Raw genomic sequence first — 15,156 nt, forward strand, 5'->3', positions numbered from 1 at the left:
AAATGCCATTTTTCTGTCGTTTCAAGTTCTTCTTTTCTCTCTGTGGATCCATTCAAGCTTTCAGTACCTTTTCTTCCCCTCTCTTCTCCTGTCTCTTTTTTCCACAAGCAGGAGGGTTTTACTTTACTCCTTTGTCATCCTAATTGATTGCATTAACCTTTTGAGTATTGAATTTCCTGTGCATCACGCCGAGCACAATGTGGAATATTATCATAATCCTTCCAAGTAATGGACACAAGGCAATCAACAATGCTTTGGGAAAAGTACATCTTTGAAAGATGGAGCATCATATTATTTTCAGTCCACAGACCTGGATAGGGTAGGACTGGTGCACTTTAAGAAACTTTGCTAGTAAGTAAAGTTTTTTATTTTTTAAAAGCTATTAAAGAAGTCAGGAGTGCCACTTTTAACGTGCGCTATGATGTGAGAGTTTGATTGTCTTGTCTTGATGAAAATGATGGACCAGTAAAAGACAGGCATACAGGCCCATATGTGATCCGTTTCCTGATTTCCTGATATTTTGTTTAAAAATGATTCCATGATAGTGGACCAGTAACAAGCTCCTGGGTATCTGAATTTTTTGGAAAAAAATTTTGTTTTGTTAAGAATCTATTGCAAAATAACTCAAAATGCTATCACGAAGTGCATCACAGGATCTCAGAAAAGTTGGGACCCCAATATTGTTGCCACTAATAAGCACAGCATAACCTGGGGATATGGATATCATCCGTGATTTACACTCAGCACAACTTTTAGCACAAGAGTTAAAAGTTACCCAGCACACAGATGATCACACAACCACCCGCGATTTCCTAAAGCCTTGGGTTATTGGTACCGAGGTCCCACCAAGGTCTTTAGATGTGATATGTCTCCACTCTCCTGATCATGACTGATTTTGACCACACCATTCTGCATACCATCCAGTCGTTGTACAACCGAGATAGGATCTGTGTTCTTGTTCTTCACTATGAACATATTTTCTTACTCAAGATTAGTGAAGTGTGGTGTTTGACAGGATGTGGTTTTTGCCAATGATGTTGTTTTGTTCGCTTCATCAGGCTGTGACTCTCCCCGTTATACACTGCAGGGATTTTCAGCCAATTTTGACGGGGTTGAGATGAGAATTCGCCCCTCAAAATGGCACACTGCTTGTAATGGTGGTTTGTCCCCTTTGGGATGGACGCAAGTTGCAACCAGTAAATGATTTCAGGTCTCTATCTCTGAATCTTGTTTGCGAGTGGGTAAAACAGAGCATGAGAGTGCTGGCAGGCAATACAGTGATAGAAGTGAGTAAAGGATGTTGAGCTCATTTGATTTACCATTTGATCTTGCAGTCATTACCTATGGTGACGAACTCTGGACAATGACAAAGTATGAGATTGCAAATAGATAAAGGCTGCAAAGAGTTTCTTTTGCAGGACCTTTGCAACCTAAGGGGCATTTGAAAATGACAATATTTGATTAAATTGAAATGCACCAAGGTCATTTTATTTCTTAACTGCAGATAGTTGTAAGTTGAGCGTCAGGATAGACCAGCTTGAGCAGCAAGGTAAGCCCGCAGTATACCGTGGCATGTACTTTAATGTCTTTACCCTCCATACAGCCTCCTGTTTTTGTTTGGGGGGGAAGGGCATGTTGATTTTTTTTTTTTTTTTTTTTTTTTGCTTTTTTTAAAGAGTTTTTGCCTGAGAATTATTTAGAACAAGTCCACTCCTAATAATTATCTGTCTTACTGCCCCAGAATGATACGAATGGAGATTTGGCCTGGGAGACAGACAGACATGTAGACAGACATTACTACTATATTCCTTGAATGCTGTAGACTGTACTTCAACTACATACTATTAAGGCCACAAGCCTAACAGAAGGCATTCCTAGGATAACAGTACAATAATAGCCTGTAAACAAGGCAAGAAGTTAACCTATTGACCTATTGAGTTTAATCTGTTGCTGTAGCTATTTTATTTAAACACGATAGTAAAGGAATAAAAAGTAGTTTATGTTGCAAAACCAATGTAATACCTTTAACTGTCTTATAAAGGCTTAATGTCAGAAGGCTTTAGGGGAAGTGTCACTACAGTAACACTGATCAGCCTTGAGCTTGGGAATTAGAGACAGCAAGTCTTTTAGCACGACATGACAGCAGGGATATTTTGGAGAAACACGAGTGGGCAGCAACATTTGCCAAATAAATTTTATATTTTATGAAACTATACAAATTTTTTTTTTTTTTTTTTTTTTTTTTTAAGTATATTATATCAGTCAGACAGTCCATCTGTATTGCCGAGTGGCTGAGTGTTTGTCTATGGAAGTTCAACACTATATTTCAGGTCACCACCACAGAACACGCTCTTCTCAATTCATCTGATTGGACAATAAAAAAAAAAAGCCACTGACACTGGGCGGGTTTCTGCTTTGAGATGAAACTTTTTTAACTGGAAGTGTTTTGGGGTGCCCCTCCAAAAAACACAAGGCACTGAGCAAAACATTTCACTATCAGTGAAAACGGTCTCAAAAAACCGCCCCATGCTGCTGAAATGTGTGATCTGTGTGATTGGGGCTTTAGCCCTGCATTGTCAGTCTGAGATGTCGTTTATTTGCAATGGAATGACATGCTGTTGGTCATCTACAGCCCACTCACATATGCTGCACACAGTATTCATGCTGAACCACCTAGTTATAGTGTTGATGACTTCTGCAGACCATTGTATGTTTACCTGTAAACACTGGCATAACTGCATTAAGGTAACTGATTGTTAAAAAACAGACAAACTGTTATCGTGTTGCTCTTGTAATGGCAAGAATTATCTTGGTTCTGTTGATGAAATGAAGCCAAACACCCTGTAATTCATATCAACTATATTATATTTTTCAGCTCAAAGAGGAAAAATCAATTGAAACAGGCTCTTGTGCACAGACAGATGCTCAGTTTGATCAATGCTACAGGGATAGTGCCTTTGAGATTGAGGCCAGGTTATATGTTCAAAGCTAGCCAGTGGTGCTGAGGACTTATCTAAAAATGCAGATATTCAGAGTGGATACAGTCACTATTTGGGCACATCCTTTGGCACATTTACCTGGGTTTTATTGATCAAAGCTGAATGATGTGATTGAGTGAGGATGTGGGTCAGAAAATAGGTCAAGGTCAGTCAACAGCACAAAGCCTACTGTCCATCTTTTGTGTTCCATCAAGCGTCACTAGTATTCCACTGGGGACATCTGTCCTCTCAACATATGGAAAATGGGGACCCTTAGTTTAATTATACAAGCCCACTGAGCTTCAGAATATTGACATATCTCCATATTCTGAAAATGTCATGGATAATGATTAACCAGTTCACCAGAAAATGCTTTCATAGAAACCTAGATGCGGACTAATTTTGTGGCCTGTAGCTATAACATGGGGAGGATTTACCTGCTTAAAGGTAGGTGTGATATGCATAAGAGTGGTTGCATTTTCCAATGGTTCACACAGTGTTCACAAAAATAAGGTATGTCACATTTTAAACCAGGTGTTTTGCAAAGGCATGAGTTTTACACAAAGGTTACATAACAAAGGTAGTTATGTTCAATGATCACTATTAATTTCCATTATCACTGGCTGGTTGCACAGAGACAGACTTTACTAACAGATATAACAAATTGTAAAATGTCTAAAATATAAATCAGTTCATTGGACAAACAAAGCAGTCTAATTATTGACTATCATATGAGGGTGAAAGCTGCTAGATATTGTCAGTAAGTTAGTACTTTTAAAACTCAAAAACATGGCTGACCTCTAAAAAGTTCAACCTTAGCTGCTCCAGTTAGTGTAGATACCTGAACTGAGCCCGATGGCACCCGCTGATAACCAAGGGTTTAGGTGGGGTTCGGACAAAAATTTAGAAAATATGTTTGGGTTTAGACATGTAGTTCAAACTTTAGGTTAGACGGCTGGAGCACTCAAATGTCTGCTTTGTGTAATGATACGCCATCCAAAGCAACTGCGTTGGATTTGGATTCTCAAGCATGGGTCGGGTTTGGATAGAAATATGTCCAGATTCATGCTCTAGCTAAAGCAGAAAATTTGTGCCCACTGGAAGAATCTACAGTACATTCGGGTTGCATCTGCTTTATTTGAGGTATTTGCCTACTTTTTAGCTTTGTTGCACCTCTTCTCAGATATTTATGTACTGATATTCTCAGATTATTAATATACTCCAAGGGTTTGAGGTGAATAAAAGAACACAATATGAATTTGCCAATAATTTCCAGAAATGGAACTGTGAATACCTGAATTCACAGAAACTTCCATCTAACCAAAAGAGGACCTTGCGGATGCCCCTTTCCTTCTGTTTTGTATTTTGATAGCTGTGCATCTTTGTGGTTCAATTCTCTGTATTGTTCAGCAAAGCTACAGACAGAATCTTAATTGATCTAATCTGGTTAATGCTTGCTATTTTCAACAGTTCCATTAGAAAACTCCCATCCTCCCCCACTCTGTCTCTCTCCCTTCACCTCCCACACTCTCTACCCCCCATCTGCCCTGACCTACATGGTAGTCACATGGCCCTGGCTCCCTGGCTCGGCATTTTATGGAAAATCTGCAGGAGATAAAGCCACAGGGTTTAAAGTGTTATCCCTGCCTGTCCTTTGAGAAGGGCTAAACACTGAATGAGGTGTTATTGCATCAATGCTGTTGGACACACACAGGCAGCAAAAAGGATATCTTCCTCCCTCCTTCCTTCTCCCTCTCTCTCTCTCCCTCTCCCTCCTCAGTTTGATTGGATTTAGTAGAGTGTCACCACTGTGACTTTGGGGGATTTCTTTTTCCCTGTCACTGTCTTCTGCATACTTGCTTTGGTTATTTACTAAACTTGTTCAGAAAATGGACTGTGATCTGCAGCTTACTGCCGAAGCTAGGGAGACACACATGCCTCATGCTAGTTAAGATATGCCAGACAGGCAGCTAGACCCCTTGCTTGTCTGTTCTGGCTTGATTACGCCTTGCTGGTGGTGAGGGCTTAGTTTTGCACTGTGACCGAGTCCCCTTCACACTGTTGTCTGCCTGTAAATTTTCTGCTGCCCTTGCTATTCAGCCAATTACAGCAAAAGAGCTTTAGCATTTTCCCCCCTTCTCTTCCTCCTAGTGTATATTTATATATTTATTTTACAAGTGTATGACAAGCGCTGCTGAAGGTTAAAAAAATGCTGAATTTCATTGTACATATAACTTTTATCTACTGTATATCAGAACTAATCAATAGAAGTCAGCCTTATCTTGTGCTGAACAAACACTCACCATAGCTGTTGTGCTTCAATTTCAATCTTTCTCACTGCTATTAGTACTTGAATGTAAAAAGGAGCACACTGCATCTTTATAAAATTCCTCAAATTATTTGTATCCCAATAGTCTTTAATTCACATTATGGGGCCCTTAATTTGTTTGTGAATAGAAAATATTCAGTAATTTTTTATGTTCATAAATTTTGTTGTGCAAAGCCAAAATCGCATGCATGATAAATAATCAGGCAAGATCTACAAGATTAGTGTTCCATTCTATCATGTATGCATTTTATTGTGGGTTTCCTACTTTAATTTCTTGTAAAAAATGTTCCCTTGTTATCAAACCTATGATAATAGAAATATCTGTTCTTCTTAACATTGAAGTGACTATAAAAGGTACTGTGATGATAAATGATGCAAGTCAAAGCAAACAAGTAAAGTTAATCTGGAATTTGCAGGTTCTGTGGGTTTTTTTTCCCTCTCCACTTATCGTAGTTTTATCTTCTATCGAGATGTTGTGAGATGTCCCAGCCGTAGTATCAGTTCTCATTAATTATGACACAATGTACAAAATAAAACGATCAATCATCGGTTACGACGCCCTACAACCATTGGGTCGGGCTCTTACGGGGCTTAAATCATGTAGTTTGAACCGGGAATAAGGAGTCACAGTGAGGTTTTGCTCTGAAGAAAAAGAAGGAACTCGGCACTGCTGGAATTTGTGCATTTGGTCTCATGCAATATTTATTTTAAGCCATTTCCATTCAGGGATGCAAAAATCAGGGAGGAGAGAATGGAAATCTATACAAATACCCTCAGCGCCTGATTTGCCATTGCTGCAACAGAGGGAACTGTGGCTGAAATTTAACGTTGGAAGACAGCAGGTGTAAAATTTGCTGCACTGCTGTCACTGTTAGTCATCTCAGAGCTGGTCAGAGTTGAGAACATGCTTGAGGAGGGTGCAGGTGTTTGTAAATTGCATTGCTCACCAGAGAAGAATGTGAAGGACTTTTACAGGCTTTCAGGTCAAACCATGCTCCAATTACTGAACAAACTAAAAGATGATTTGACTGGCAGATGACTGCATGACTGCAGTTCCAACATACACTTTTTGACGTCTTCAGTCATATTTTTAAGTTCAGTCGTTGTAAGCTTAGGCTTTCTTCTATGCTTTCTCTTGGTCCCAGGTGCGCAATAAGCACCAGATCATAAGCGGTGGCGTATTAAAATTAACATGGTTGTGGCTTTGCTCATTTATATCATTTGGGGTGGTAAATACGCTGCTAAATTGAAAAATTACAGTGCCACAATATTTTGTGCATCTGGTGATGATTTGCAACATGTTTAGTAAATATCCCCTTAAGTTGCTCTGTCTACATGCTCTGTCTCCTGGTTATATTGTATATTCAATAACTGGTTTGAGCCCGTCTATACAATAATGAGGTCTAATTTACTGCATACTCAACATGTTCCTCTCAGCTTTTTTGGCTTGTTGATTCTTTTTAAAGTTAGGATATGGTATAAAATAGAGTAGGTTTGGCCTGGTGTCTGTGAATGACAGAATGACTATCAGCATAAAGTCAAATGTAATGCAGAGACACAAAGCAGTTTGGGAATGCATCCAAAGTGCTCTACCTTGTTGCATTCTGGTGCTAAAATGACCTGAGCAAATATCTTCCCAAAACACTGGATAAGATAAAGCAGTCAGGACAGCTTTGCATCACTGTGACAGCTGTATTCATCATAGAGCTAAATAAAGAACATCACATAGGTTTTATTGTTCTGTTTCTCATAAAAACAAAATCAGAAGTTACACAAGTGATAACTGTGCATAAAAGAAGTGATACCACAAAATGCAGTGTGTTCCAAAACAAGAGAGTAGAAGAATAAAGGGCCCTTTCCAACAGTGTAAAATCAGCCACGCCTAGCAGTGGGAACGGAAAACAAAACTGCTTAATGTGACAAAATAAAGACAGAAACACTCCAAGGGAAAGTTAGAATTAGGATCCTGAAAGATTTATGCCTCCATTTTATTTATAATTTGTTTTCTTTTCCTTATTGGAATTGAGTTGCAACTAAATATTTCATGAACATAGCCTAGAAGTAAGGATGTTATGTCAGCAAGGAAACAAAAAGTAAAGAGAAACAACCAAGACGTATTTTGTAAAGTTTGCACTTTGGAATAAACTAACACTCCCCCGCTTTCACAATTGACTTGTTAATTGAATGTGGGGGGAGTTCGATATCTGCGGGTTGTGCTGAGCCCTAGTGAGGCTAGCGTGCACCTCTCCGTATGCACTGCGCTGAGTGCTGGGTACTCTCCGTGCACAGAACACCATCTGCATTTTGCTGTTAACGAGCCTTCACATCCAAGGAGGGATTAGGAGAAAATCCCCAGGTTTTTTTCAACCAGTTGACAAATATCAGATTTGTCTCTAAAAAATTAGCTCCATCTATATCTCCCACCATATGACACACAAAAAAGATTATCTTTAATACCCAGCCAGCTTGGGTGTGGAAAAGCAGATTAAAGTTTCAGTTTGGTCATATTTACCCAGCCACTTTAAGTACAAGACTGCCTACATTGCACAGTAGACAGACCTCTTCACAAGGAGTCCTCTCCATACATGTACACCAGCACCCACCCCCAAGCCTTTACCTTCAAGAAACAAGATGTCTGCCTTGAAACAATTAGACATCATGCTTAAATAATTCATCATTTCCCAGTCAGTCTTTCTCTCCTATGTGTCCTTTAAACAGACAGAGTGAGCTGCCAAAGGGGCTGAAGTGAATAACAGCAGCAGGTGCCTTTTCAGATGGAGCTTTGTAGTGTGCAGAGGGTGCTGAGCTGTTATTTTAGTGGTCCACTGGTTAGGAGGAGGCGGTGGCTGGGAAACGGCTCTAGTGACTGACCTGAGACCCCGACGCTGTACTATTAGCAGTGTGCTCTCCACTAAATGCTGCCATCAGTAACTGCTTTTTTCAGCTACACCCACATATCAGATGAAACAATCAACAACAATACAATACGCATCCATGGTCACATGTGAAGCCAAAACCACTGTGAATCCCAATTTGGCAGGTTCAAGAATCTTCCCTTTATAATGTCCTGTGACCCTGAATGTGCGGTCATTTGTTTCTGCAGTGACAGCTTGTGAGACTGGACATGCATGATTATTACCCATTAGCATGCACAAGGAGGATTTGAACATAGAAGTAAGATGCTCCTTAAGCCTTTGCTAAGTCAGTATGGTCGCCCTGACCATTTCATTATCAAATTCATAATCATCATCTGTTGAGGACAAAGCCGAAGGCCCAAGGCGCTCTACCTGGTGTCCTGGATGTTGACTTCCTTGCTTCCACCCAAGACCACTGCCCCACCCAGAGGTTGCTTTATGAACACAGGAGCCCCATAAATGAAATTAAGGTGTCAATTAGTCAATTACGGCATAATAACTCTGAGGGCAGACATTTAGAGACAGAGAGAACCTCAGCTAAGTTCATTTCCTCCGGCCCAGGAGCCCAGTGCTTGGCACACGTCACTCCCCACCCAGACTCGCTGAATAAGGGCCCCAGTGCTCTCCCTAATGTTATTTTCCCCTGGATATCTTTTTTGATCAACAATTTCCTTTCATGGGTTTGTTTTTCAGATGCAGGGGATGTACTTTTTCTCTCCCCAATTTGGCTAGGGAGAATTTTATAATTTAGTAATTAAAATCTTTGTTAGGCTTTAGAAATTGCAGCTAATTGAATTTAATGGGAAGATGAATTTCAATTTTATTTGATTAGCAGGACCCCTGGCATAGGTATTTATGGAAAAAACTCTACAAAAATATGCTGTGTGGGCTAAGATGGCATAATAGAATTACAGATAATCAGATTTCACTGTCATGAATTTCACTCTAATTTCTCTATAATTTTCCATTAGATAGCTGGTTTACAAATATTTGCTCATCTACGATGGGAAAGGCTATCTGTCTAAAATGATTACAGAGTGAGCCTTCAGAAATATGTCCCTTTTTTCCCCTCCCTTTTAAAAACCAGATTGCGAGGGATCAAAATTAGGAAGATTGCATTATGGATGTCTGCATCCGGGAGAGCAATGGGGGAGATATGATGATTACGGCCGGGGGATGAAAGCAGTGTCAAGAAAAATGTATGACTCAAAAACATAGGCCTATTCTATCTACAGAATCTCTGCTCTCAGCACACCGCCACCGAGCAACATGCTACTGTATATCATAATTCAAGTAATATCATAAACAGTGCACAAATAAAAGAAAGATACTGCAGCATGTTGACATACAAATATGCCTCATACAGGCTCTAGGTTAATTGCTTTCAAGTGTGCACTAATAATGTGATTTTGCATGAGACTTTCTTAGTGTATGTATGTAGCTGTATATACAGCTGTACAGAAATTATGAAACTCAAGTAAGATTCTGAAGAATCATTGTCATGGGTAATGCAAATGATGATGATCAAGAAGTGGTGCATTGCCGACATCATTGTTCTGGCTATAGTTGTGTGTACGTTTAATATTCATCTCCTTCTCTGTTTAAAAATAAATATATAAACAGTAATATAATACAAACAGACGTGAGAGAGAATAATATTCCACATCACAGACAACCTCAAATAACACTAGTGTGAACTCCTGTTGAATCCCACTTTAAAAGCTCCTGCTTCGGAATTAAGCGTTTACACGTTCAATTTCCTGTCAATTTATCAACAACATGACAGTGAATATCAAGAATAAAGTTGATCCGTCTTCTGCTGAAAAACTCAAACTATTTTAACTTATTGGGTTTAAAGTTAGATGCAGTAGAAGTGCTCCAAGCTGCTCCTCCTGTGTAACTCCCCCCCCCCAACTGTACACTCCATCATATAGGACAGGCCTCCACCCCACGCCAACTCGCATCCACTTCATCTCCTCCAATGTGCTCACTCACTCTTTGCCCTGAACTGCCAGAGACAGCAAGAGGGGTTCAAAAACACAATCTGACTCTCGGCAAAGGTCAGATTTCTCACTCGGCATGTCTCTAAGCTTTGGCCACAAAAGCCACTGAATTCACATCTTTCAACTGGGCCCTAGCCTTTGTCCTGAGAAATGGAGGACTCAGAGCGGGCCCTGCACCAGACCAGCCCCTCCTGGAGTGCACTGTCAGGGGCAGCCAAACGTCTGGCCCGGCAGCCCTTTGACTGATGTACCCCTGCCATGTCACACGCACGGCAGTACGCGCACACACTCGCACATATAAACACTCCACCTTGCCCTCAACATTCTCCCGCATGCACCATACAATACCCTTGGACCACATCAAACGAAAAGCCCCACAGCTCCTTTTGAAAAGTAATGGTTTCGCCCCCAAAGATGGCAGCTCGAGGGCCAGAGGGCTATAATGCATGGATGACAACCCCTCCCTCCTTTGGACGATGTAACATGAATAGAATTCACCCTGCAAACGAAACATCCCTCAATATCAAGTTTAGAGATACTGTAGTAGTTTTTGTTGTCCTTTGTGGAAAAAGCATCACGGTCATAGCCAGGCAGACATTTTCATATTTTAAAGCATATTTTAGATTTAAAGCTAGGAATTATTTATTTATGATGTTTTCACACAAAGTTCAAATAATCTCCACACATTGCCTCATGATACTGTAGTCTAGTAAGATGTTCACTAGAGATCGCCCCATAAACAAATGTAGTAATTCCGGTAATCTCAGTTCACTTTACTGACAATGTGTCAGGCCCTTTGCACAATATTACAGTAGATAACATGTTTATAAGCATGCTCCAACTATGGTGAGGAAGTATTTAGTCCAAAGTTGTCATGATTCCACCAAACAATATGTGATTGGAGCCCCCAGTTTTTTTTTTTACACAAGATTCCACACCTTTTTCAACTAGGAATAAAGTCTGGTTACAAAGTCAGGTCATGTATCACAAAAACAATTGGATTTTTATCATGGCTTACAAAAACTGAAGTAGTATTTACAGTACAATGTTAGATCAAGGGTGGAACCTCGTGATAGAAACTCTTTTAAAGACATTTTCTTTTGTGTGTTAAGGAGGAGGAGACAAAGCTGCTGTTTTCCATTATTAACTAGGATGAGTCATCATAAATTCAGAATCAACCAAAAACTGTTTTATGCACATACTTTGGACTCTGCACCAGCACTCATGAACTCAGGACTGTTTATCATTGCATTATGGTTCACAGCCATAAAGTTGTTCATTTCCTCTTTTCTCTAACCATTAAATGCTACTTTAACACAACCCTTATTCAAAATAAAACTGCTGAGAAAAACAGGAATATCCAGTGACCTTTCAAAGATTTGACTCTTATTTTGTGTCACGTTGTAAATTCCCCATTTTTGACACAGATCCATATTTACAGTATATGGGCATTATGTACAAATGGTCCGGAGACACTTTGCATGCCGCTGTGGAAGAAACTGCCAGGCAAATAAGGGGTTTGTCTTATAAAGTATTCATTGTCACCTGGTAACGGCTGTCGTTTATCATTTCACCTGAAATTACAATGAAAACTGATAGCTTATCAGAGGGAGGAAAGGAGAAAGAGTGCGCTCCGAGGGAGAGAGGCAAAGAAACTATACTACACGGCAATGAAATAGAGAGGATCTCTGTTTTGTGAGAGAAGTGAAAGAGTCGTTTGCTTCAAGCTAAATGTTGGACTGGCTGGCTTTAATATTTTTGCAACTCTTGGTTGATGGCAAGCATGTAAATTGTGTCCAGTTTGATATGTAGTTGATGGATTAGTAGTTGGGTGACTTACTTACATGAATGTCAAAATATCCTTTCACTTTCTGTAGTTGTGCTTTATATAGGACAGTACTAAAATGTTGGTGTTTATAAAGCACGTAAAAACAGGAAGTCCCACTGTATTTCATTCAAATAATTGGTCTTGCTATGAAATTCTTATATATTTTAATAAATGTGTAATCTTTTCCTCCCCCAAACCTTTTTTTTTTTTAAAGTGTTGTGCTCCCCTCATTTGAATAGAGTGGAGGCTCCACCCCAAGAGAGTTGAAAGGCTAGAAGACCACAAAGATGGAAAAGGCCAGCCCACTGAGGGAGGGAGAAAAAAACTGCTCCGGTTCCTCTGCCATAATTTCCTATCAGCTTATTCAGACAACATCACCAACAGCTTGGTCTGTGCTTCTGTGCGTGTGTGTATGGGAGCAAAGCAGAGAGCGAGAGAGAGGCAGCGCACTAGAGGCAGAGAGAGAGAGAGAGAGAGAGAGAGCAGCGAAGGGGGAGGCTCCATATTCTTTCACCTACCCCCGTCAAACCACAGAAAGGAGGGGCCAGGCTCTAAGCTGCCAATCAAATCCGCTCGTGGCAGCCGGCATTATCTCAGCAACAAACTATTGACAGATTACATGTCAAGGAGTTTAGTGCATGATTGAAGGAAGCCTTTTTTTTTTTAAATCTAGTTACTTTTCCGCCGTATTTCCCTCTCTACCACCCAACAGGCGAATGACTTTCTAGCAGAGTTGAGTAATATTATGAAAGTTACATGTCTGAGAGGATTTAACTTCGACTTCCCTGAATATGGTGAGTACTCTTCTTCTTTTCTATCTTTGTCAGATATGTTTTATTAGCTGACAGTTTAAGGTGTGCCTTTATCTCTGAATAAATATACAGAGTGGAAGTTGTTCATGATCAAAGTATGTACTAGCACGTATATATACCAAAATGTTGCAGTACCCTTATTTATAGCTCTTTGACAGAGCCCAAAGGTGACTGCAATATCAAATATGATTACCCATTTCTCCAGCACACGACTCATGACGCTGTGTTACATGTGAAGAAAGTTCACAAAGCCAGTTTCATTTTCTCTTGTCAGAGTCTATTTCTCTTCTAGGACATGAGACCAGCAGAAATCCTTGTGAGGATTTTTTTTCTATATTCCTGTTTTTTAGCTTCTATAGTCCCTTCATTTAATTACAAGTTTTTGAAAAAGCCACCGTTTGGTACTGTAGAAATACAAGTATTGGTTAAAGCCACAGCGGCACTGGCAATGCCATTAGGGTTCTCTGAATGGCCTTAGGGTTTGTTGCCAAGGGGACAAAGCAAACAAACTGTTGTGTTGCTTATGTTGTCACACATGTAAAGGGAACAGGAGCAGTGCTAGCACCTCTCCAGGTACTTCTAATTAGTGTATATGCAGTGCGCAGGTGTATGTCATCTTATAGTATAAAAATTCTGACAATCAAATGCATTATATATAAAATTATTCCAAATATTTATTAAAATTGTTGTCAGTTATTGGAATTTTTGTGCAAATAAACCTGTGGGGCTGATTATTTAAAACTGTAGTAGACCTGTAACTGTCAGATTAACAACAATCACTCTGCGCGTACTTATGGGAGGATAAACTTGTCCAGATGTAGCTGGATCACACCTCATACTTACAAGGACCACTGTCTTCATCACTTTACTTCGAAGAACGGTTTGGTGCTCATTTTAAAATAAACTATATTCCGCAGTCATTTCTTTCTTTCTGTTTTGGGTGTACTGTATGTACGCATTTTCTGTTTGCATGCACTGACCGGTGTGTTCCCTTTGTACATTACACTATGTATTTATAATCCCTGTGATTCATTATTTGCCCCTATACATGAATATAACAACTCAGTGACTAAGCTAACTTTGATGGATTCTTTTTAGCTCTGATAAATCCTATCTGCCCTATTTTTGAAACACTTTATTTTAATCTCACTAAGTATATAAATATTTTTAAAATAGTATCAGAATATTTTAAATTACAGAAAGGATGCTCAAATTAACAGAATTATTATTATTATTATTGGAAAATGTAATCTCTAATGTACATTTGTGATTCAAACAAGGCTGTTATTTTTAATACCTTTTTCCCCCACTTACAAACTGCCTCTGTATCCTCTCTGAATCCCCTTAACAGTTATTTGCTCTGTCTTGCTGTCTAGTCTTGCCGTTCAGCACTCTTGATATCATATAGGCTTCTCTGCTCTTTGGCAGTATTAATGAAAAATAAAACAAATCTAAAGATTTCCCATGAAATAAAACTGATAGTGAGAGACAGTGTAGTAGACCACTGTGGCCACAGGGTTTCACAAACACATATGAGAGGCATGAGACATGAGGGCTCGGTTACTTGTCTGGTTATTTAAGGTGTCCTGTATTATAGTTTAAAATAATAACAAACAAGTAGAGCTGTTGCGGTGACACACCCTAATTTCAAACTTTTCGTCAGCTCAGAAAATGTTTTTCTACCCTCTTATGAGTCATAATGTTGATTGCCTTCTCCCTCACCGAGTTGTCTCATTAACCCTTCGTGGCCCTCTCCATCTTTTTACGGCCTTCCACGCAACCAGGATGAAATAAGTAGGAGAAAAACAAACCTAGGTCTGAAGGCCCTCAATAACCTTTTATCACAATTTAGCAATAACCTGAATCAATTTGATGTCTTAAGCAATAAAATATGCTGTTGCACTCCTATTTCTGCTGCTCCTCGGATGACAGTAAATTTACATTTTTTAATTAAACTAGCTGGAATTTTTATTAGGGGGCTGGACTATGTTAATGGAAATGTTGTGTACAGCAGATTAACAGAGTTTTCAAATAAATTTAACAGCGAGACATGTGGAGGAAAAAAAAAAAGTGAGTCATTGTCTTTAACCTCTTTCATGCCGATTTCTCCAGGGGGATCCTTGTATTCCAAGGAGCCTTGTCAGGGAAGAGTGCTTCTCAGCAACGAGGTGATTAGTATCGCCTTGTCAACCGAGGAAAAACACTCACATTCTCAAGATTTATTTTTTTAAATATCTTGTTTGCATGATAGCAGAATATGCTTTTTGTTGTCATTTATATATTTGACTTTG

The 15,156-nt window shown here is 39.5% G+C and overlaps 1 protein-coding gene across 1 annotated transcript in view; it reads left to right on the top strand.

Moving 5' to 3' along the window:
• Nucleotides 1–12,664: 12,664 nt before the first annotated feature.
• The window catches only part of casz1 (castor zinc finger 1), a 78,129-nt gene continuing 75,637 nt past the window's right edge, over nt 12,665–15,156 (top strand). The window contains 1 exon segment of the mRNA XM_020615554.1: nt 12,665–12,847. Within this exon segment, the coding sequence (XP_020471210.1) occupies nt 12,799–12,847 (49 nt within the window). The 5' untranslated portion in view covers nt 12,665–12,798.

The sequence above is a fragment of the Monopterus albus genome, unplaced genomic scaffold (genome assembly GCF_001952655.1).
Source record: "Monopterus albus unplaced genomic scaffold, M_albus_1.0 scaffold6.1, whole genome shotgun sequence".
NCBI lineage: Eukaryota > Metazoa > Chordata > Actinopteri > Synbranchiformes > Synbranchidae > Monopterus > Monopterus albus.